At 46.6% G+C, this 21830-nt stretch overlaps 1 protein-coding gene across 3 annotated transcripts in view; it reads left to right on the plus strand.

Moving 5' to 3' along the window:
- The first annotated feature begins 541 nt into the window (after positions 1 to 541).
- The window catches only part of LOC148500708 (uncharacterized), a 45255-nt gene continuing 23966 nt past the window's right edge, over positions 542 to 21830 (plus strand). Inside the window, exons 1-4 of one of the 3 annotated variants that reach the window (XM_088451453.1) lie at positions 542 to 646; positions 13066 to 13291; positions 14222 to 14281; positions 14368 to 14505. In XM_088451453.1, the coding sequence (XP_088307579.1) occupies positions 13127 to 13291; positions 14222 to 14281; positions 14368 to 14505 (363 nt within the window). In that variant the 5' untranslated portion in view covers positions 542 to 646; positions 13066 to 13126. The other 2 variants (XM_088451452.1, XM_088451454.1) reach the window with 2 other exon arrangements.

A 21830-nucleotide genomic window follows, 5' to 3' on the forward strand; every position in this document is an offset into this window, starting at 1 on the left:
AAAACCAAAGTAGAACATGGATAGTTAAAAGGGATCCCATTGATAAATCTTATCATAAAATGCTCTGGAAACGTCTACAACAAGGATACAAATGTTAGTCTGTTGTATCATAGAGCATTTAGAATATATGCTCTGTAGAAATCCTATTTGGAAGAATGAAAACTGATCAGCACAGAGGAGGACACACAGGCACACCTGTACACACAGTGGGGGGTGCTCTGCTCTAGGATACACTCACACCTGTACACACAGTGGAAGGTGCTCTGCTCTAGGACAACAGATACACCTGTACACACAGTGGGGGGTGCTCTACTCTAGGATACACTCACACCTGTACACACAGTGGAAGGTGCTCTGCTCTAGGATACAGACACACCTGTACACACAGTGGGGGGTGCTCTACTCTAGGATACACTCACACCTGTACACACAGTGGGGGGTGCTCTGCTCTAGGATACAGACACACCTGTACACACAGTGGGGGTGCTCTGCTCTAGGATACACTCACACCTGTACACACAGTGGGAGGTGCTCTGCTCTAGGATACACTCACACCTGTACACACAGTGGGAGGTGCTCTGCTCTAGGATACAGACACACCTGGCAGGGGGTATTACCCAGCAGCTGAAGTAACAGTCACTGAGAGGTGAGTTCTGATTCTGGATCTATCTCCAGTAGAGCAGCTGCCTTTATCTCATTACTCCTCTTCTGGCTGGGATCTCACAGGACAGCAGGTAAGGGAAGGCTGTGATTGATGCAGCCCGGAAAGATGAAAAGGTTGTTCCCCGAGGCTTTGAATTTATTTTCTGTCATTGTGTTGGAGTCTAGTGGTTTGGTTATATTCTAACTTCCAGGCTGGGACTGCATTGTGTTTCGTGTATGTCCCTCCTACTCCCGTGTAGCCCCATATAGAATAATATATATTTTAAAGTAGTGTTTGGTAGCTGCATTTAGCTGTGTTCATTCATGTCAATGTCCTACTTTACCTCTCGCTAAAGACCTGGTATGCAAACTTTATTGTATAACTTCAGAGTATATTCGGATAGGGGATGATTTGATTGTTTCCTATTGGTAGTTACTGCCATGATCCCTATTCGTAACTTGCTAGAAGTTTGAGCTTTTGTTCCCATAGGTATGTGCATGGTGCAGGCAGGGGTGTTCCCAGCGTTCTTTGTACACTGTCTTTGTTACATCTGATGTGCAGTGTGACAGTAGTAAGTGTCTGTCTGCCTGGTATAGGGCTATCTATGTACAGTACTTATCCGTCCGCACCTTTGTGTCCCCTCTGCACATGCAGCTCGTCCGCCTATTTCCTGGTTGTATGGAGGCAGTACAGGTGTCATGTGCCTCACCTGCCCCAGGGAACTCTGTAATACTACTGTGTGATCAATGTGCATCAGATAGGTTCTGGTATATTGTAATGTTTTATCATTCCTGAGAGTGAGAAATATGTCAGACACTCCAACATGACCCGTTCCATTAGGTACAAAATGCTCTGTTCCTGGACTTACCTCTTAGTTTATGATTGCAGACACCTGTGCTGAAACACCTGTCTCATCAAGTATCTAATTCAACACATGTGACTGCAATCATACATTAGGTGGTAAATCCAGGAGCAGAGTTGTTTTCTGTACCTAATGGAACGGGTCATGTTGGAGGGTAGGATATGTTATGGGCCCCATACATCTGCGACGGATTGCCGCGATGCTGCAACCCGGCATCGCAGGATCGCAGAAACCCAACATGTTGGATTTTGACGGTCGCAATCAAAAAATGATCTTCAAATCAGGGACATGTAACAAGTCAAATGTCAGTGATTCGGCGATGGATCGCTGAACATCGAAGGTGGATCGTAAATTTCCGATGGGCGATCGTAAATTTCCGATCGCGACCATCCATCACAGATGTATGGGCACTTTAACATCTGAACTTTTATGGATACATTCAGGGGTATGTAATATGGGAGTGAAAAGTCTGTGCTGGACTTTTCGCTCCTCATCGGAGATTTTCCAGGGATAAAGTATCGGGCGCGTGCCCGCTTCATCCCCGTATTCAATATAAAAGCTACGAAAACGGGAACCTGCGAAGTGGGATCTGCGTAAAAAAACAAAATTTTCCTGGAATAAATTGTAGGACCCCCTAAAGTTGTAAAAACATGGGGGATCACTATGGGTACCCCCGTTTTAGCCTGCAAATGAAAGTCGGGGATTTAAATAGCCGCTGCAGGTGTTTTTTTTTCCCGACATTGAAGAAGTGATGCAGAAGAGCACTTAGGTTATTTTTTTCGTTTTTTAAGTGGTCCCATCAAATTTGGGGTACATGAAAATTGGTACTAGCATATTTAGTCCCTAAAGTCTTTATTTAAAAATTCTGCAAATATGCACCTGTCGTTAATAATCTATTCTAGAAAACAACTGCCACATACTTGCAGAATAGCCCTGAACCTATTTCCCTATTTTTAAACACTTTTTTTTTTTTTTTTTCCCTTTTTTTTTTTTTTACCCCAAATTATAAATAATTTTTTTGGGGTGTTTCTATTTTTTTCAAAAACTTTTTTTGACAGTTTATTTTAAAATGACATTCCCAGGGATGCAGGCTATTTTTTTTTTTTTTTTTAAGCCTGCACCCCTAAACCATAATTCTGCACTTTTTTTTTCACCACCTATTCAGTGGTGAAAAGTTATCCCCGGTGTTTTTTTTCAAAGACTTTTTGAACCTGCGAAAAGTCTTTGAAATTGAATACGGGGTAAAACCAAAACCAGCGAAAATTATGTCATCGGTGCGAAATTATCGCCAAAAATGACTTTTCGCTCCATATTGAATACCCCTAATTGTGAGCATTATCCACCTCTGACTTGCAGTTTGTTCTCTAACTACTGATAGAACCTCTGGTTCTAGTTTTTACTAACTATATAAGTTCAACAAATATGATTTTATTAAAATTTTTATAATTTGAATTGTTTGGGTGTGGAGTTATGGCTAGAAAACAAATAACATAAATTCCCCTTTGTCTCTGTCAGGAATAACACATGCAGTATTTATAAATGATAACATTGCATGTATAGCAACCTTGAACTGGTGCTTTCACTTTCTTTTTGTACTTGAAAACGTGTATGTTACATTATTTCTGCAGTAAAGCCTCTGGCTGACATTCATTAAGGTGCAAAGTAGCATGATGATGATGATACCGTGGCTATCCCTTAAATGTATTACCAAGTTCAGGGAGATTTGAGAACATAAGACTCATTGCAATTTTTTCCCCAAAGTCAAAAGTGGGTGTCCTCTTGTAAAAACAAGTTTTCCTTAATGCTGTCTGCAAAGTTCCCTGGCCTTTTCTCCTTCATTGTGGCCCGTTCTGCACCTGGGATAGCTGAAGGCTGCACTTGTGCAGTAGAATCTCAAAGACTAAATCCTCTGATGTGTCTGCTTTTTCCCCTCACTTTATTCTGTGCATACGTATGCTGAAACATGGCGGACGCACAGAATACACTTATTCCCATCAGCGCCGTTCACACTGCACCCGTGTGTAATGGAACTCTTCTGCCAGCCCATAGAGATGACCTCTGCAAGCGCAAGGAAATCCAGATCTTCCCATGCTGTAAACTGGACCCAAGTCATCCGACAAATTTATAAACATCTGGAATGCAATTCTTTCCGGATATTGGCCCCTGGAGCGAACGCTATCTGAAGATGGCATTAGCCGCTGTAGCCTATGGGCTACCCCATACATAATTAGCCAATGGAGGGTTCCTCTGTCAATGGCTTCCATGCATGTGCAGCAACCCCAGCATCTCTTCAGGCACGTCGCAGGTACAGGCTCCTTTTAAGAGCCAGTGTCCCTGCATGTGCCGGATGATACATCCAGGCGCTAGGATTGCGATGCAATCATGGGTGGTAATGTCATACCCAGATAGCATTGCAATAGCGATCATTAATAAATGGGGGGCCAGGGCCGGCGTGCCGACTACGCATGTGCGTAGGACACCAGCCTGCAGAGGGCGCTCAATCCCCAGTGCTGCCAAATTTAAACAGCAACCCTCCCGCTGCCACACTCCTTCCCGTTTCCCCTCCCCCCTCCGCTCCACACTCCTTCCCGCCTTCTACACGCGGCCGCCGCAGGGAGGCTTCATTTGCCAGGCGCCCGCTGAGATTTTACCAGCGGGCGCCCAACTCCCCGCTCTCCCATAGAAACGAGGAGCGGCGGACGCAGGATCGGGGCTTCAGGTAAGATGTTTTTCTTCTTTGGGGTCCATGGGGTCCACAGCCATTACGTTGGGGTATGAATCCCGGTCACCAAACAGTTAACGCAAACGAGTTCTCTGCTCCCAGGATGCATCGGGGTTCATCCTCATATACCCCACCCCCAGCCTCAGGTAGCCAGTTCTTCCTGTTTGGTGTGTTCACCACATAGACAGTGGGACTGCTGGAGCAGTCCTGCATTCGAGTTAAAAAAAAAAAAAGCGAGATTGTCCCCACAGGACTTTCTACAAAATGGACTTTGTGGGAACTGTTTCAGACAGCCACCACACCAATTAAGTTTGCCTGAGCCTGAGCTCCCTTGGGCGTCATTTTCTCAGGTTATTGCTCAGGTGGCGGAACGGCTGGCTGCCCCAGTACCACCGGTTTGGGGTTTGCCTCAGCAGATGCATCCTATGCCCATGATGTGGCCGCCTTGGATGGACCCTGGTGCTGGTAAGGTTATGGCATCCTCCTCGGGGGTTTTTCAGCCTCAGGCTGTCAAGCCAAAGCAGCCTAAATCTAGGCGCCATGTATCGCCTCATGTGGGTGAGTACTCCAGTGCCTCCTCCGAAGAGGAACAAGAACAGGACTCTTCACAGGAGTCTAGCTCCAAGGAGGGTGATGATCATTTCCCAGTAGCCGATGTCCCCTTGCTGATAAGGGCTGTAAAATCTGTGTTAAATATCGAGGAAGGGGATCTTCCACCTAGGAAAGTCCCCCTGTTTAAGCGCCAGAAAGTGGTTAAGGCAGAATTCCCAAAGTCTGATCATTTATCAGAACTTATGGAGGAAGCCTGGGTCCGTCCGGATAAGATAAGCCATTCGTCTAAAAGAATGGCGCTTCTATATTCTTTTCCAGCAGAGTACTGTGCTAAGTGGGAGAATCCACCGTCAGTTGATGCACATGTGGCACAGCTGATTAAACGTACCACTCTGCTAATCCCAGCAGTTTCGGTGAAGGAAACCACGGATAGGAGACTGGAGACTTGTCTCAAATCAATTTTTTCGCTGGCAGGAATGGCCACCCGCCCAGCTATGGCCACTGCCTGGGTAGCAAGAGCTATTGAGGAGTGGGCCAAAACTCTAACAGAGTCTTTACCAGATGCCTCTAAGGAGCAACTGGATATAATCTCCTTTATTAGAGAAGGGGCCTCTTATTTGGGAGATGCCGCCTTGGATGCAGGGATCCTTTCCTCTAAGATTTCCGCAGAGTCCGTGGTGGCACGTAGGATCCTCTGGTTGAAGGATTGGAAGGCAGATGCCGGGTCCAAAAAGGCCCTGGAATTCCTTCCATTCACAGGAGGTGTTCTCTTTGGTCCAGAATTCTACAAAATTGTATCCTCCATGGCAGCCTCAAAGACTGCAGGTTTGCCATCGGCAACCTCGTCTAAATTGAGGAGGGCGTCCTTTCGGGGGTTTCGGATGGAGGGCAAGGCCAAAGCTCAGCCCTCAGCGAGATTTCCAGGACCCAGGAAGCTCTGGCAGAACAAACGTCCAGGATAAACCAGTGGCTTGAAGGGACGGGCCTCCCCCTGGGGGATCCCAGGGTGGGGGGCCGACTACTTCGGTTCTCAGAGCCCTGGCACCTCATGACGGAGGATGCCTGGGTTTGAGGAGTTGTTTCCCGAGGGTACGCCCTCACGTTTTGGAGGACTCCTCCGCAAAGTTTCATCTGTGTAAACCCGCAGGTGGGTTCAGAAAGAGAGCTTCAGAAGGCTATTCTTTCCTTGCTAGCATCAGTAGTGATTCCGGTGCCAGAGAATCAGTTCCGAGAGGGGTTTTACTCCAATCTGTTCTCTGTTCAGAAACCGAATGTGTCATACTGGCCTATTTTGAATCCGAGAGAGCTCAACAAATTTGTTTGAGCCCCCGGGTTCAGGATGGAAACATTGCGATCGATTGTGTTGGCAATGGAACAGGGGGACTATATGGTATCCCTAGATATACAGGATGCCTACCTTCACATCCCAATCGCACAGGCTCATCAAAAATGTCTTCATTTTGCGGTAGGGGAGGAACAATTTCAGTTCCAAGCCCTACCTTTTGGCCTGTCGACAGACCCTCGGGAATTCACCAAGGTGATGGCGGTGATGATGGCATGCCTCAGACACCAAGGTGTCAGGATTTTGCCGTACTTGGATGACCTCCTGTTGCTAGGGCAGTTCCCGCAGCAGTTACAGGATCATTTGAGGCTGACAGTATCATGTCTGTACAGTCACGGCTGGATCATAAACTGGCAAAAGTCGTCACTCTGTCCGGTACAACAGATGTGTCATTTGGGAGCGAGATTGGACTCCGTGGTGCAGAAAATATATCTGCCGGAGAAGATCCTTGTCCTCAGGGCCGGATTATAGGCAGGGCAACAGGGGCGGTCGTCCTGGGGCCCCCACACGCTGTCCCCTGCCTCCGGCCACTACTTCTATTGAAAACCGGATTTCAGCATTCAGCTGTCTCCTCGGCAGCTCAGCTGTTTCCTTTCAGCAGCCGCCGAGGAGCCTGATTACAGTCACAGTCTCGTGAGATTAGGATGCAAAATCTCACGAGACTGTGCCTGATCGGACCAGAGCCCAAGCAAGCAAGGAAGCAGCTACCCAGGGGCCAGGCTGCCTGCAGTGTGTGACAACGTGAGGCAGAGCTGCTGAGTGGGACTCCAAGGTGTCATGTTACACTGCCTCTGCCGTGGAGCAGAAGAGAGCTTGTGTACAAGTAGGTAGGTGTGTGTGTGTGTATACTGTATGCATGTAGGTAATTGTGTGTATACTGTATGCATGTAGGTAATTGTGTGTGTGTGTATACTGTATGCATGTAGGTAATTGTGTGTGTGTATACTGTCTGCATGTAGGAAAGTGTGTGTGTGTGTGTGTGTGTATACTGTCTGCATGTAGGGAATTGTGTGTGTGTGTGTGTGTGTATACTGTCTGCATGTAGGGAATTGTGTGTGTGTGTGTGTGTATACTGTCTGCATGTAGGGAATTGTGTGTGTGTGTGTGTATACTGTCTGCATGTAGGGAATTGTGTGTGTGTGTATACTGTCTGCATGTAGGGAATTGTGTGTGTGTGTATACCGTCTGCATGTAGGGAAGTGTGTGTGTGTGTGTGTGTGTATACTGTCTGCATGTAGGGAATTTGTGTGTGTATACTGTCTGCATGTAGGGAATTGTGTGTGTGTGTGTGTATACTGTCTGCATGTAGGGAATTTGTGTGTGTGTGTATACTGTCTGCATGTAGGGAATTGTGTGTGTATACCGTCTGCATGTAGGGAAGTGTGTGTGTATACTGTCTGCATGTAGGGAATTGTGTGTGTGTATACTGTCTGCATGTAGGGAATTGTGTGTGTGTGTGTATACTGTCTGCATGTAGGGAATTGTGTGTGTGTGTGTATACCGTCTGCATGTAGGGAAGTGTGTGTGTGTGTGTGTGTATACTGTCTGCATGTAGGGAAGTGTGTGTGTGTGTGTGTGTGTATACTGTCTGCATGTAGGGAATTGTGTGTGTGTGTGTATACTGTATGCATGTAGGGAATTGTGTGTGTATACTGTCTGCATGTAGGGAAGTGTGTGTGTGTGTGTGTATACTGTCTGCATGTAGGGAAGTGTGTGTGTGTGTGTATACTGTCTGCATGTAGGGAATTGTGTGTGTGTGTATACTGTCTGCATGTAGGGAATTGTGTGTGTGTGTGTGTGTATACTGTCTGCATGTAGGGAATTGTGTGTGTATACTGTCTGCATGTAGGGAATTGTGTGTGTGTATACCGTCTGCATGTAGGGAAGTGTGTGTGTGTGTGTATACTGTCTGCATGTAGGGAATTTGTGTGTGTGTGTATACTGTCTGCATGTAGGGAATTTGTGTGTGTGTATACTGTCTGCATGTAGGGAATTGTGTGTGTGTGTGTGTGTATACTGTCTGCATGTAGGGAATTGTGTGTGTGTGTATACTGTCTGCATGTAGGGAATTTGTGTGTGTGTATACTGTCTGCATGTAGGGAATTGTGTGTGTGTGTATACCGTCTGCATGTAGGGAAGTGTGTGTGTGTATACTGTCTGCATGTAGGGAATTTGTGTGTGTGTATACTGTCTGCATGTAGGGAATTTGTGTGTGTGTATACTGTCTGCATGTAGGGAATTGTGTGTGTGTGTGTATACTGTCTGCATGTAGGGAATTGTGTGTGTGTATACCGTCTGCATGTAGGGAAGTGTGTGTGTGTGTGTATACTGTCTGCATGTAGGGAATTGTGTGTGTGTATACTGTATGCATGTAGGGAATTGTGTGTGTGTGTGTGTATACTGTCTGCATGTAGGGAATTGTGTGTGTGTGTGTGTGTATACTGTCTGCATGTAGGGAATTGTGTGTGTATACTGTCTGCATGTAGGGAATTTGTGTGTGTGTATACTGTCTGCATGTAGGGAATTGTGTGTGTGTGTGTATACTGTCTGCATGTAGGGAATTGTGTGTGTATACTGTCTGCATGTAGGGAATTGTGTGTGTGTGTATACCGTCTGCATGTAGGGAAGTGTGTGTGTGTATACTGTCTGCATGTAGGGAATTGTGTGTGTGTATACTGTCTGCATGTAGGGAATTGTGTGTGTGTGTGTGTGTATACTGTCTGCATGTAGGAAAGTGTGTGTGTATACTGTCTGCATGTAGGGAATTGTGTGTGTATACTGTCTGCATGTAGGGAATTGTGTGTGTATACTGTCTGCATGTAGGGAATTGTGTGTGTATACTGTCTGCATGTAGGGAATTGTGTGTGTATACTGTCTGCATGTAGGGAATTGTGTGTGTGTACTGTCTGCATGTAGGGAATTGTGTGTGTGTATACTGTCTGCATGTAGGGAATTGTGTGTGTGTATACTGTCTGCATGTAGGGAATTGTGTGTGTGTATACTGTCTGCATGTAGGGAATTGTGTGTGTGTATACTGTCTGCATGTAGGGAATTGTGTGTGTATACTGTCTGCATGTAGGGAATTGTGTGTGTGTATACTGTCTGCATGTAGGGAATTGTGTGTGTATACTGTCTGCATGTAGGGAATTGTGTGTGTGTGTGTGTGTGTGTGTGTGTGTATACTGTCTGCATGTAGGGAATTGTGTGTGTGTGTGTGTGTGTGTGTGTGTGTGTGTGTGTGTATACTGTCTGCATGTAGGGAATTGTGTGTGTATACTGTCTGCATGTAGGGAATTTGTGTGTGTGTGTATACTGTCTGCATGTAGGGAATTGTGTGTGTGTGTGTATACCGTCTGCATGTAGGGAAGTGTGTGTGTGTATACTGTCTGCATGTAGGGAATTTGTGTGTGTATACTGTCTGCATGTAGGGAATTGTGTGTGTGTGTGTGTGTATACTGTCTGCATGTAGGGAATTGTGTGTGTGTGTGTGTGTGTATACTGTCTGCATGTAGGGAATTGTGTGTGTGTGTGTATACTGTCTGCATGTAGGGAATTGTGTGTGTGTGTGTATACTGTCTGCATGTAGGGAATTGTGTGTGTGTGTGTATACTGTCTGCATGTAGGGAATTGTGTGTGTGTGTATACCGTCTGCATGTAGGGAAGTGTGTGTGTGTATACTGTCTGCATGTAGGGAATTTGTGTGTGTGTATACTGTCTGCATGTAGGGAATTTGTGTGTGTGTGTGTATACTGTCTGCATGTAGGGAATTTGTGTGTGTGTATACTGTCTGCATGTAGGGAATTTGTGTGTGTGTATACTGTCTGCATGTAGGGAATTTGTGTGTGTGTATACTGTCTGCATGTAGGGAATTTGTGTGTGTGTATACTGTCTGCATGTAGGGAATTTGTGTGTGTGTATACTGTCTGCATGTAGGGAATTTGTGTGTATGTATACTGTCTGCATGTAGGGAATTTGTGTGTGTGTATACTGTCTGCATGTAGGGAATTTGTGTGTGTATACTGTCTGCATGTAGGGAATAGTGTGTGTGTATACTGTCTGCATGTAGGGAATTGTGTGTGTGTGTGTGTGTGTATACTGTCTGCATGTAGGGAAGTGTGTGTATGTATACTGTCTGCATGTAGGGAAGTGTGTGTGTATACTGTATGCATGTAGGGAATTTGTGTGTGTGTATACTGTCTGCATGTAGGGAATTTGTGTGTATGTATACTGTCTGCATGTAGGGAAGTGTGTGTGTATACTGTCTGCATGTAGGGAATTTGTGTGTGTGTATACTGTCTGCATGTAGGGAATTTGTGTGTGTATACTGTCTGCATGTAGGGAATTTGTGTGTATGTATACTGTCTGCATGTAGGGAAGTGTGTGTGTATACTGTCTGCATGTAGGGAAGTGTGTGTGTATACTGTCTGCATGTAGGGAATTTGTGTGTGTGTATACTGTCTGCATGTAGGGAATTGTGTGTGTGTGTATACTGTCTGCATGTAGGGAATTGTGTGTATGTATACTGTCTGCATGTAGGGAAGTGTGTGTGTATACTGTATGCATGTAGGGAATTTGTGTGTGTGTATACTGTCTGCATGTAGGGAATTTGTGTGTATGTATACTGTCTGCATGTAGGGAAGTGTGTGTGTATACTGTCTGCATGTAGGGAATTTGTGTGTGTGTATACTGTCTGCATGTAGGGAATTTGTGTGTGTATACTGTCTGCATGTAGGGAATGTGTGTATGTATACTGTCTGCATGTAGGGAAGTGTGTGTGTATACTGTCTGCATGTAGGGAATTTGTGTGTGTGTATACTGTCTGCATGTAGGGAATTGTGTGTGTGTATACTGTCTGCATGTAGGGAAGTGTGTGTATGTATACTGTCTGCATGTAGGGAAGTGTGTGTGTATACTGTCTGCATGTAGGGAATTTGTGTGTGTGTATACTGTCTGCATGTAGGGAATTTGTGTGTGTGTATACTGTCTGCATGTAGGGAATTTGTGTGTGTGTATACTGTCTGCATGTAGGGAATTTGTGTGTGTGTATACTGTCTGCATGTAGGGAATTTGTGTGTGTGTATACTGTCTGCATGTAGGGAATTTGTGTGTGTGTATACTGTCTGCATGTAGGGAATTTGTGTGTGTGTGTGTGTGTGTGTGTATACTGTCTGCATGTAGGGAATTGTGTGTGTGTGTATACTGTCTGCATGTAGGGAAGTGTGTGTATGTATACTGTCTGCATGTAGGGAAGTGTGTGTGTATACTGTATGCATGTAGGGAAGTGTGTGTATGTATAATATATATATATATATATATATATATATATATATATATATATATATATATATAGCATGCCTCCCAACCATCCCTATTTTGGCGACAAAGTGCCCCAGATGGGGGGGGCAATAAAGGAGTCTCTTTCCCCCCCCCCCCCCCCTCCCCCCAACCTGATGACCCCAGGCTTAGGCTGAAGCCCTGGGCTCTTCCCCCGCACCCCTGGTCTGTGGGTAATAGTAGTGAAAAAAGTTAGAAACCTTGTTTTGTTTTGTTTTGTTTTTCAGTGGAAGTACAGGTGCCAGCGTGCCTTTCCTTTTGGCATTTGTGGAACTAAAAGTGCCAGCAGGCGGCCGGCACCCGTATCCCCGTGGTAAAAAAAAAAAAAAGTTAAATAACCACAAGACACACACTGTAGATTGTACAATTTTATTACATGCACCTAACACACTCTCACACATACTTACCTGCTGTCAGATGTTCTGTCCACTTGTCCATGTAGAAATCCAATGGGTTACATGTGAAAAAAAGTTCTGATACTCACCTCCGTCCTTGCTCTGGTCTCTGTAGCATCCCCGGGTTTTGGCAAAATAACAAACTGACTGTAGCGATGCATGTGTGACCACATGCATCGCTACCCAGCTAGTGACTGGAGACTCCCACGTGTGAACTGTTAGAAGCTGGACCCGCCAGCCAATCAGCGGCCACTGATTGGCTGGAGGGTCCGGCTAATGATAGATGCCACGAGGAGTCTCCCCCGTCATTAGCTGGGTAGCGATGTATGTGACAACGCATACATCGCTAAAGTCAGTTTGATTTTTTGCCAAGACCCGGGGATGCTACGGAGACCAGCGCAAGGACAGAGGTGAGTATTTTTTTTTTTATCCACAGGTGACCCAGTGTATTTCTACTTTGAGAAGTAGACCGCTCGTCGGGCAGCAGGTAAGAATGTATGAGTGTGGTAGGTGTGAAATAAAACTTTTCTTACTATGGTTTATATGTTTTGTGGTTATTTAACTTATTTATTTTATATTTTTACAGTGGGAGTATGGGCGCCAGCCACCTGCTGGCACTTGTAGTTCCACAGGTGCCAAAGGGCAGGCATGCTGGCACCTGTAGTTCCATGGTACAAAAAAAACCAATAGATTATCACTATTTTCAACACTATTACCTCTGTACCCACAGCCCTGGGGGTGCAGGCAAGTCTGGGGCGCTTTGGCTCCTCTGAGATACCTGACTTGGGGTGATAATGCTTTGGCTGGGGAGACCCAGCGAAAGGGTCTCCTGGCTGTGGCATTACACTCTGACTGGTTTTGAGTCCAGTGCTGGTTATAAAGAAATAAAATAAAATATAGGGGGACCCCTACGCAATTCCACCCCCCCCCTCCCCCCCCAAAAAAAATAAAAAATACGGGGAACCCTACCAGTTTTTTTAGGAACCAGGGCTGGATGAGCAGTCTGGGGCTGGTCATGCTTTTTAAGGAGGGGGGGCGCATTTAACAGCGAAATTGTTTGTGTAATGTGATTTCTTCTTATTGTGATAGATTCTTATATTGTGATAGCAATGGGTAATAGTACACCAAGCACTTACATAGAAGAATATGCTTCTTTTATAATGGGGAATATGTGCCCCTACCACGTTCTACCACAAATTTTGTTCTTTTCTTTAGGAAATAAGAAATCTCTGGTCACTGCAAGAATTAGAACTTCAGTAGAAAGCAGCCCATTTCGATGGATCGCTATCGTTACTTTATATTCAACCAAAGGAGCATGGTGGTGCTAGGAATACTCCAGATAGCATGTGCTGGGGTGTCTGTGGTTTGTGGCTTCATGGACAGAGCGTTTAGGAAAGAATCCACATTGGGGAACACCAGAGCCCCACTCTGGGCTGGAATGGTAACTTTGCTTTACTTGTCTGAAGGTGAAATGTACCTTTTAAAAAAAAAAAAAAAGGTATCTTCTAATCTAGTATTAACTATATAGAAATGTTTTTGCGCCCAAATACACTCTGGTCTGAAGGTGACCACAATTAAGCTAGCTACACACTGGAGCGATTTGCCGTTTTGTAACAACATATCGCCTACATCATTCAGTGTTTGCGCGTTCCCGCGGGCGTTAGCGATGGTCACCAAGTTTGATGCCCTGCACATCAAACCTAGTGGTATCGCTAGTGGCCAGTGCATTGTTAATGAATGATGGAATGGTGATCGTTCCGTCATCCATTAAAGTCGTCCAGTGTAGACGCACAATCACTTTTCACGGGCATTCGTTCTGATGTCAGAGCGAATGTCCCTCTCCCCAGGGTGTACCTAGCTCTAGTCTGTGTGGTCATCATCCAACAGTAATAACAGACTGCAATGGAGCCAGAAGTAATCGCCGATCTCAGAGGCCACACTGTTGTATGCTTTAGCCATTTAGCCATCCATGTGTACAATACTCCTCTGCTGAGCTGCACAGTGGTGTCCATGTATGACCATCTTTAGTGTCAATATGCAATTTTTGTATTTTGATTTTCTTTTTAAACAGTCCAAGGTGGTGGTGTTGTGTTTTGTTTGTTTTTTTCTTTTGTTTTTTCATTTACTTCGTGTTTTATCGCATTGTTTTATTTCTTTTAACACAATGGTGCATCCCAAAGTCAGAAGAATACGGTGGATCCTGGTTCATCAGACTCGTTCATTGTTTTGTGTCTTTTGCTTTAATGCACCACTGGGCTAAAAGACAATTACTCCACCTTTTAACTGCTGATTTTTGGAGGAAATTGTAGAATATAGAAGTTTTTAATTAAGTGTTAACTGCACTAATGGCACAACTTGTCTCTGTTTCCAGATTATGGCTGTTCCTGGGGTGCTGGCTCTGTTTTCATCACAGAAGAAAAACCCTGTACTAGTAAGTTTGCTTTTCTGCCTCACTGCACATTGCTCTGCACATGCCTTTTACCTATTAGTCACTAACAAAAATGTCTTTGTTAATAGGTGAACACACTTATTGCTGCCTCTATGTTCTCTTGTTTCACCACCTTAATCATGATCGTGTATGCGTGCCTAACCCTCGCTTATGGGGAGGATGACGATGATGTATTCTCTCATACCCCTGTACACATTATTCATACAGTAAGTGCCTTCTACATATGTGAAATTGACACTTCTTCCAACTGCAGTTATCTGTCTTAGGCAGCAAAATGTGTCTATTATCAAGTTCATATGCCAGTTCTTTCTCCCCCAGTGGACACACTGCTATTTATTGCTACTAATGTACTTGTCACACTGTAACCGCCGACCCAGATCTCAAGTGCACTACAGCACATGTGCGACATCTCCGCACGTCTTCTCAGTCTGTGGCCGTGCCCATGAGCATCTCACATATACCGTAAATTGTGCCACACAGTGGAAGCACCACAGGCCGACACCACCGATTATTGCTGCCATAGACTGTGCAACACCCATCTACGCACAGCACCTGCATTAACCCTGAAGCTCCTGGTTGGATCTGTCTTCTAATACTGTATGTGCATACTCTCATTTACCCTGTGTTACACTTATAGACCAATAATGCCTGATTTAGTTATCTGCAGCGTGGACTGACCGCCATTGCACACCACTGTCATTATCAAGACCATAGGTTCTGCCATTACTATTATGGGGTTAGAGCTGGCACTCAGGAGCTGGGCGCTTAGAGAGGGAGAGGAGAGTTGGGATATTACAACAAACTGAGACTTAAGACAGATTTCGGCTAAATCGGAATGACAAATTGGGCATATCGTGCAGTGTGTATGCCCAATTTGCACCCTCCCGTAGTTGCATGTGATATATGTGATTGGCTGTGCTGCACGCGCCATACATATTAAAGAAGGACGGAACGAGTGGTCATTCCGGCATTTATTCAGACTGATAATATTTACCGCTCCAATATGTTCCCAGCTTTATTATTTTAGAATGGTTACACTGGAGTGACAGCAGGTGGCGCTGTCACATAATGTGTTATGTTGGCCATACACTAGTGCGATTTCTGGCCGATTGCCCGATTTGTGACGCGTCGTGCGATGAATTTTGTGGAAATCGTGTAGTTTTTAAGATCGGATGTGATCCGATGCGTGCTTCCGCAGCTCTTAAAATGTATTGGTTGATCACACCGATGTGCAGCCCATCATATCTATCCTGATCGTGCCATGTATTTGCGCATGCGATGCATGGTACGTCTGAGCGGCATCATTTGTTAAAAAGACTCATGCATGCATCTGTCTTTAATAAAATAAACACAGATTCATGGATGGTTCAGTGCAAACCATCCCTACATCTGTGGAGAAAAAAAAATGTGGTGGGTGCCGTGTTGATATTGTGTAGTGAGAAAAAAAAAAAAAGTGAAAACATTGTCTTTACGAGTAGAACTGCAGGTCCCAGCAAGCCTCCCCCGCATGCTGGTACTTGGGGAACCACATTACTTGTTCCCATGCACGGTTACAGGACTTTTTTCGGGCTGCACCCAGCCTGTGGAGAGCCCTCCCACGCACAATAAGACTTTCCACTAGTTTCCAAACATTCAAGCGTTCTCTGAAAACTCACCTCTTCAGACAAGCTTATCAGATTCCAGGACCACCCACATAACCTTTTATAGCTCCCTATCTAACTCTCTTCTTATAGTAAACACCTATCACATCTTCTCTTTCTTCAATTTAACATCCTCCTAACCAGGGCTCGAAGTGAGCCGGTATACAGCGGTATGCTATACCGCTACTTCAGCCAGTGTTCCATCGGCGCTGGGAGCTAAAGAGCAGCTGCAGCATAATGTGGAGATGTGTCCCGCTGGGGACACTTCTCCAAGCAGCTCTGGCCTGACCTAGCATGGAGGTGAGGATGATTCCCGGCACCATGACAGATGCGGCCACAGTATTACAAACCCGGCGCCGGTCGTTAACCAATTACGGACCGGCGCCCGAATCAAGAATTATCTGCTGTGGTTATTTTAATTTGGTACTGGTCAATCATGGCTTGCGGACCGGCATCCAATCAGAAGCAGCCACGCGGCTGTATCTGATTGGCTGCTGTTCCGTGCCGTGATTGGTTCAAAGCCGGCACCAAGTCTATAGCCTGGAAGGAGGATGCAGATCTGCCAGCGGAGCTCCACCGCCTGCTGGGGAAGGGGAGGAGAAGCTGCACTAGACTGTCAGTGCTGACTCCGGACTTGGACAGGTACAGGGAGTCAGAGAGGGGAGTATTTAGTGTGATATGCAGGGGGTGGGGGGAGGGGGCTGTATTCATGGCTGTAAGGAGTGTTCCATGGCTGTATGGAACACTCCTGTGCAGGCTCCTCCCTGGCCAAGAAAGCAGAGTGCGTGCTAAACGCAGTGACTCAGTGGCCATGTGCTCTGCCCACACTCAGCCAGGGCTGACTCTCTATGCAGCATGAGGAGAAGCAGGGTGATGGACCAGGACCTGCCCACATGTCTGGGCTCCTTCATACGTTCATATTCTACTACCATAGCAGCCTGAGGTCAGGTAAGTATCACCCGTGAGAGAGAGGGAAACGTGTAGTGTGGGGTGCAGGATGTGAGAGAGAGGGAAGCGTGTAGTGTGGGGTGCAGGATGTGAGAGAGAGGGAAGCGTGTAGTGTGGGGTGCAGGATGTGTGAGAGGGAAGCATGTAGTGTGGGGTGCAGGATGTGAGAGAGGGAAGCGTGTAGTGTGGGGTGCAGGCAGGGGCTGGCTGGCAACTTTTAGCCTAGGGGGCAAATGCATGCAGGCGGCCCTGGCAGAGGAGTAGCGTGTAGCCAGGGTGCCCGAAGAACGTGCGTGCTATGGCGCCGACCCCCCTCAAGTGTTTCATGGAGGAGGCGGGTCCATATGGGGTTAATGTAAGGTAAAAATAAAGATTAGGGGCAGCCCCCTGTCATAGTGTCCATATGCAGTGCCCCCGTGTGCCACAGGAGATAACACCCTTATGCAGGCCTCCAGTAGTGCCCCCAGTAGTGGTCCCCCCTGTTCAGTGCCCCTTGTGCCCCCAGTAGTAAGCCCCTTATATAGTGCCCCCAGTAGCAGTCCACCCCCCCATGCAGTGCCCCCAATAGTGGTAACCCTTATGCAATGTCCCTTAAATAGTGGCCCCAGTTGTAGTCTCCCCCCTATGCAGTACCCCCAGTATTGCCCTTTATATAGAGCCCCCAGCAGTGAGTAGTAGTAGCAGCAGCGTCCGGTCAGCGCTACACACGCGGTGCAGTCTGTGTCACAGTGACACAGACTGCACCGGCCCGCATGACGCTGCTACCCGGGGGGCACATGGCACCCTGCCCCCCGGCCCAGCCCGCCACTGGGTGCAGGGTGTGGGAGCAAGGAAGTAGGCAGTGTGAGATGCAGGGGGTGGGAGAGGGTAGTACACAGTGAGAGGTGCAGGGTTTGAGATAGAAGCAGAGGCTGAATCTTATTATCAAAATCCCCAAACCTTGTGGAGGGGGGGGTTCAATTAAAACTTCCATACCCCCACTTCAAAATTCCCACTTCGAGCACTGCTCCTAACCCTAGGCCAACTTTCCAGTGTGATTGCAGATGTTCTTCGTGGGCTGAATAATCCAATCGAGCTGGACCAATTTGCAATATGTAGCACCTCTCCTTGTGTATCAACACCTATTTCCTTATAGATTGTAAGCTTGCGAGCAGGGCCCTCTTACCCTTATGTATGTCATGTATGTATGTCTTTTACAACCCAGTATAATGTTAATGTTGATTCAAATTGTAAAGCGCAACGGAATTTGCTGCGCTATACAAGAAACTTTAATAAATAAAAATTAAGGGCCCACTGGTACCTGTAGTTCACCTGTAAATAAATGCTTAAATAAACACAATACACACACACCATGAAGTATAGTTTTAATACTCACTCACTACCTGGACTAGTCCTTTTTCTCCCTGTAGGCATCCTTTTTTTTTTTTTCTTGGTAAAACTAAAACAAAAAATGAAAATTCGGCCCATGAAACAGGTACAAACCACGATGGTTGATACGTCCCGAATGAAGAGCTCAGACGCGGCATTACCCTTTGTAGTGCTGTGTCTGAGTATTCATTGGCTGAGAGAGCTCAGCCCCCGCCTCTCTCAGCCAATGAAGAGCTCCCACCATTGACTACAGTGGTGAGAACCGTTCGTTGGCTGAGAGGCGGAAGGCTAGTCTCGTTCAGTGGCGGGGTTTCCATGGTGAAATCCCGCCGATGAGCTCTCATTCGGGAAGTATCATTCTTATAGAATGGTACTTAAGTACGTGTTTCTGCTCTTTTTGTGTTTTGGACCGAAGAGGACCCGAACTTCGCAGAGGAGACTGTGAGTATGGATATTGTTTCACAGGTACCCTATGGATATTCTACATGGACAAAGGGACCGATTGCTACAGGGATACATAGGCGAGTATGCGCATGGTATGCAGTTAGGAAGTCGACTGTTTAAATGCCGGCTTCCCGACTGTGCAATCTCGATGGGACAAATGATAGGCGTCGAAATCCCGACACCTATCATCCCTATGCCAGGAGCCTGGCACCCGGCATACTGAACCAAGGTAAGGCGGGCACGGACAGCTGTGGGGGGGTGAGGTTAGGTTAGTGGCTACCGGGGGGGGGGGGAGACTTAGGGTTAGGCACCCCCCCAGGAGGGCTAGGGTTAGGCTGCGGGGACGGGGGGGATGGGGTTAGGCACCCCCCGGGAGTGTTAGGATTAGGCTGCGGGTTAGGTTTAGGTACTTATGGGGTTAGGCACTAGGGGGAAAGGTTTAGGGTTGGGCACCCCTAAGAGACTGTTAGGGGGAGGGGGGAGGACCAGGGATAGTTGGTGTACTTACCGATCGGGATTTTCATTGGTGCCGGTCTTCCAGCATCGGGATTTGAACTGCCGGCCATAGGTCCGGCGGTCATTCATACCGATCCCATGTGTGTGGAAATGTGTTTGTTTAAAACTCTATACTTTGTACGGTGTGTGTCCTGTGTTTATTTTTAATATTGCTTTTGCAGTGAAACTACAGGTACCAGTGGGCCCGTAATGAGCTGAATTCTGGTACTTGTGGCTCTCCAATTACCAGCATGCAGGGGAGGCTTGCTGGGACCTGCAGTGCCACAGCAAAAGATAATATTTTCAACTATTTGAAATGCACTACACTACATAATCAATCAACCCGGCACCCACTGCCCAGGGTTGTTGGGGATAGCTCCTGGCTATCAGCCTACGCCTGGGGGGTCCCCAGCCCCCCAGGGATCCCCGGCTTGGGCTGACTAGCAGTCGGGGATGATGCTTTGGCTGGGGGGGGCCCCACGCAAAATTTTTATGGGGGTGTGTGTCCTTCTGTTATTTTGACCTTCTATCTTTATATACAAATCCACAGTTTACAAGCCAAGATCGTGAAATTAATTACTGTTCATTTTTAATTAATTAAAAAACACAATTTTTGCATAGCATTCGCCCTCTACAGGTCAGGTACGGAATTACAAAAGTATTTAGCTTGTCTAACATTTTTTCTTTTCTATCAATACTATATAAAAGCGAAAATTTTTCCTTCTGTCTTTCTATACAAATCCACAGTTTACAAGCCAAGATCTCTCATGGTTCTACACCAAATAAGAGTAAAAGCATATAATTTAAGTCACCGAACATCATTTACTATGGCTCTCGCGTGGAGTTTACAGCATTTTTTTTTTTTTTTTCATGCTGTATGAATTTATAACCACTATTAGGGATGAGCGGGTTTGGTTTTCAGAGAACCAAACCCACCAGAATTTCAGGGATCCGGGGTGATCCAAACCAACTTGGATCTCACTGCCTGCCCGGATCCCTCACCTGAGGCACAACATTTTCGATCCCGCTGACTGGTCGCAAAGTTTTGTATTGAGCGGGCTTAACGCTGTCTGTCACTGCTCTCAGCCAATCAGCGTTAAGGCCATTTAATATGCACACAGGAAGCAAAAGAAGATGGCGCCCACCATCCCCTGCTGCCTGACACCGCCGGCACTCCCGCTGCCGACACCCCCACTGGCAGCATCCCCCGCTGTAGACACTGCCGGCACCCCTGCACTGCTGCCCCACGTACTGAGGACACCGTCAGTGACCCCCATGCTGCCGGCACTCCCACTCTGAGGACACCGCCAGCACCCCTGCACTACCAACAGTCAGCAAACCTGCACTGAAGACACTGCTGGCACTGCCGACATTGCCGGTACCCTTCACTGAGGACACTGCCAGCACCACAGCACTGCCATTCCACATACTGAGGACACAGTCAGCAACCCCTGCACTGCCGACACAGCCAGCAAACCTGCATTAAAGTCACCGATGGCACCCCCGCACTGCCGACATGACTGGTACCCTTCACTGAGGGCACTGCTGGCACTTCCACACTGGGGACACCACCGGCATCCCTGCACTACCGACACTGTCAGCACACATGCAATGAGGACACTGCTGGCACCCCTGCTTTGGCCGACATCACCGGCACCCTGCACTAAGGACACTGCCAGCACCCCCACACTACTGCCCCACAGATTGAGGACTCCGTCAGCGACCCCCACACTGTCGCTACTCCCACAAAAAGTTCATACCAGCACAGTCGGCACTCCTGCACTGAGGACACACCGCTGGCACCCCCGCTCTGCCGGCACTATGCACTCAGGACACTGCCAGGGCCCCCACTCTGCCAACACCGCCACACTGATGGTACTTCCGCATTGAGGACGCCACTGGCACTCTCTCATTGAGGACACCACCAGCTCCCTGCACTGCCGACACTGCTGTCACAGTAAGTGCACTATTGATGTATCCAACCCACAATGTATAACACACTGTATCCTGTTGGAACTTGGAAGCTAAACTGCCACATGTTAGTGCCGCCCACTATGTCGCTTAGTTTAGTCAGCCAGCTAGCTGGATGCAACCTTTTGGCCTTTAACTAGATGAAAAAAATATTGTGAGGTGGTCAAAATTGATTGGAAATAAATGTTATTGAGGTTAATAATACTGTAGGAACAAAAACAGGCACATTTTATGTGATATATTTTTTTTTTTTTTTTTTGGCTGTTTTTGATATTTTAAGACAAAAATCCAGATCCAAAACTGAAAAACAAAACACCAAGGAAAACAAAATCCAAAACCAGGGGAGATCCAGATCCAAAACACGAGGGTCGGCGCACATCTCTACTTGATATTAAGCCAGGCTTATTATGAGTCTGAATATGGTAAACATTTATATCTGCATCCATGAGGAGAGATCCATCTGATTTAGAAACAGGCCCATAAAGATGGCAACTATACTGGGATGCAAACACGCAGCTTTGCAGCAGAAATTTTTATTTATACTTGCTCATGCATGAGCTTGCACAACTAGATGGTGTCAACAGTGGCGACCAAACTTTTTTTGTCTACCTCCTTGGTTGCTGGACTGCACTATGGAACACACAGAGGCTACTTCTGGTTCATTG

The sequence above is a fragment of the Taudactylus pleione genome, unplaced genomic scaffold (genome assembly GCF_031769625.1).
Source record: "Taudactylus pleione unplaced genomic scaffold, aTauple2 ptg000548l, whole genome shotgun sequence".
NCBI classification, from domain to species: Eukaryota; Metazoa; Chordata; class Amphibia; order Anura; family Myobatrachidae; genus Taudactylus; species Taudactylus pleione.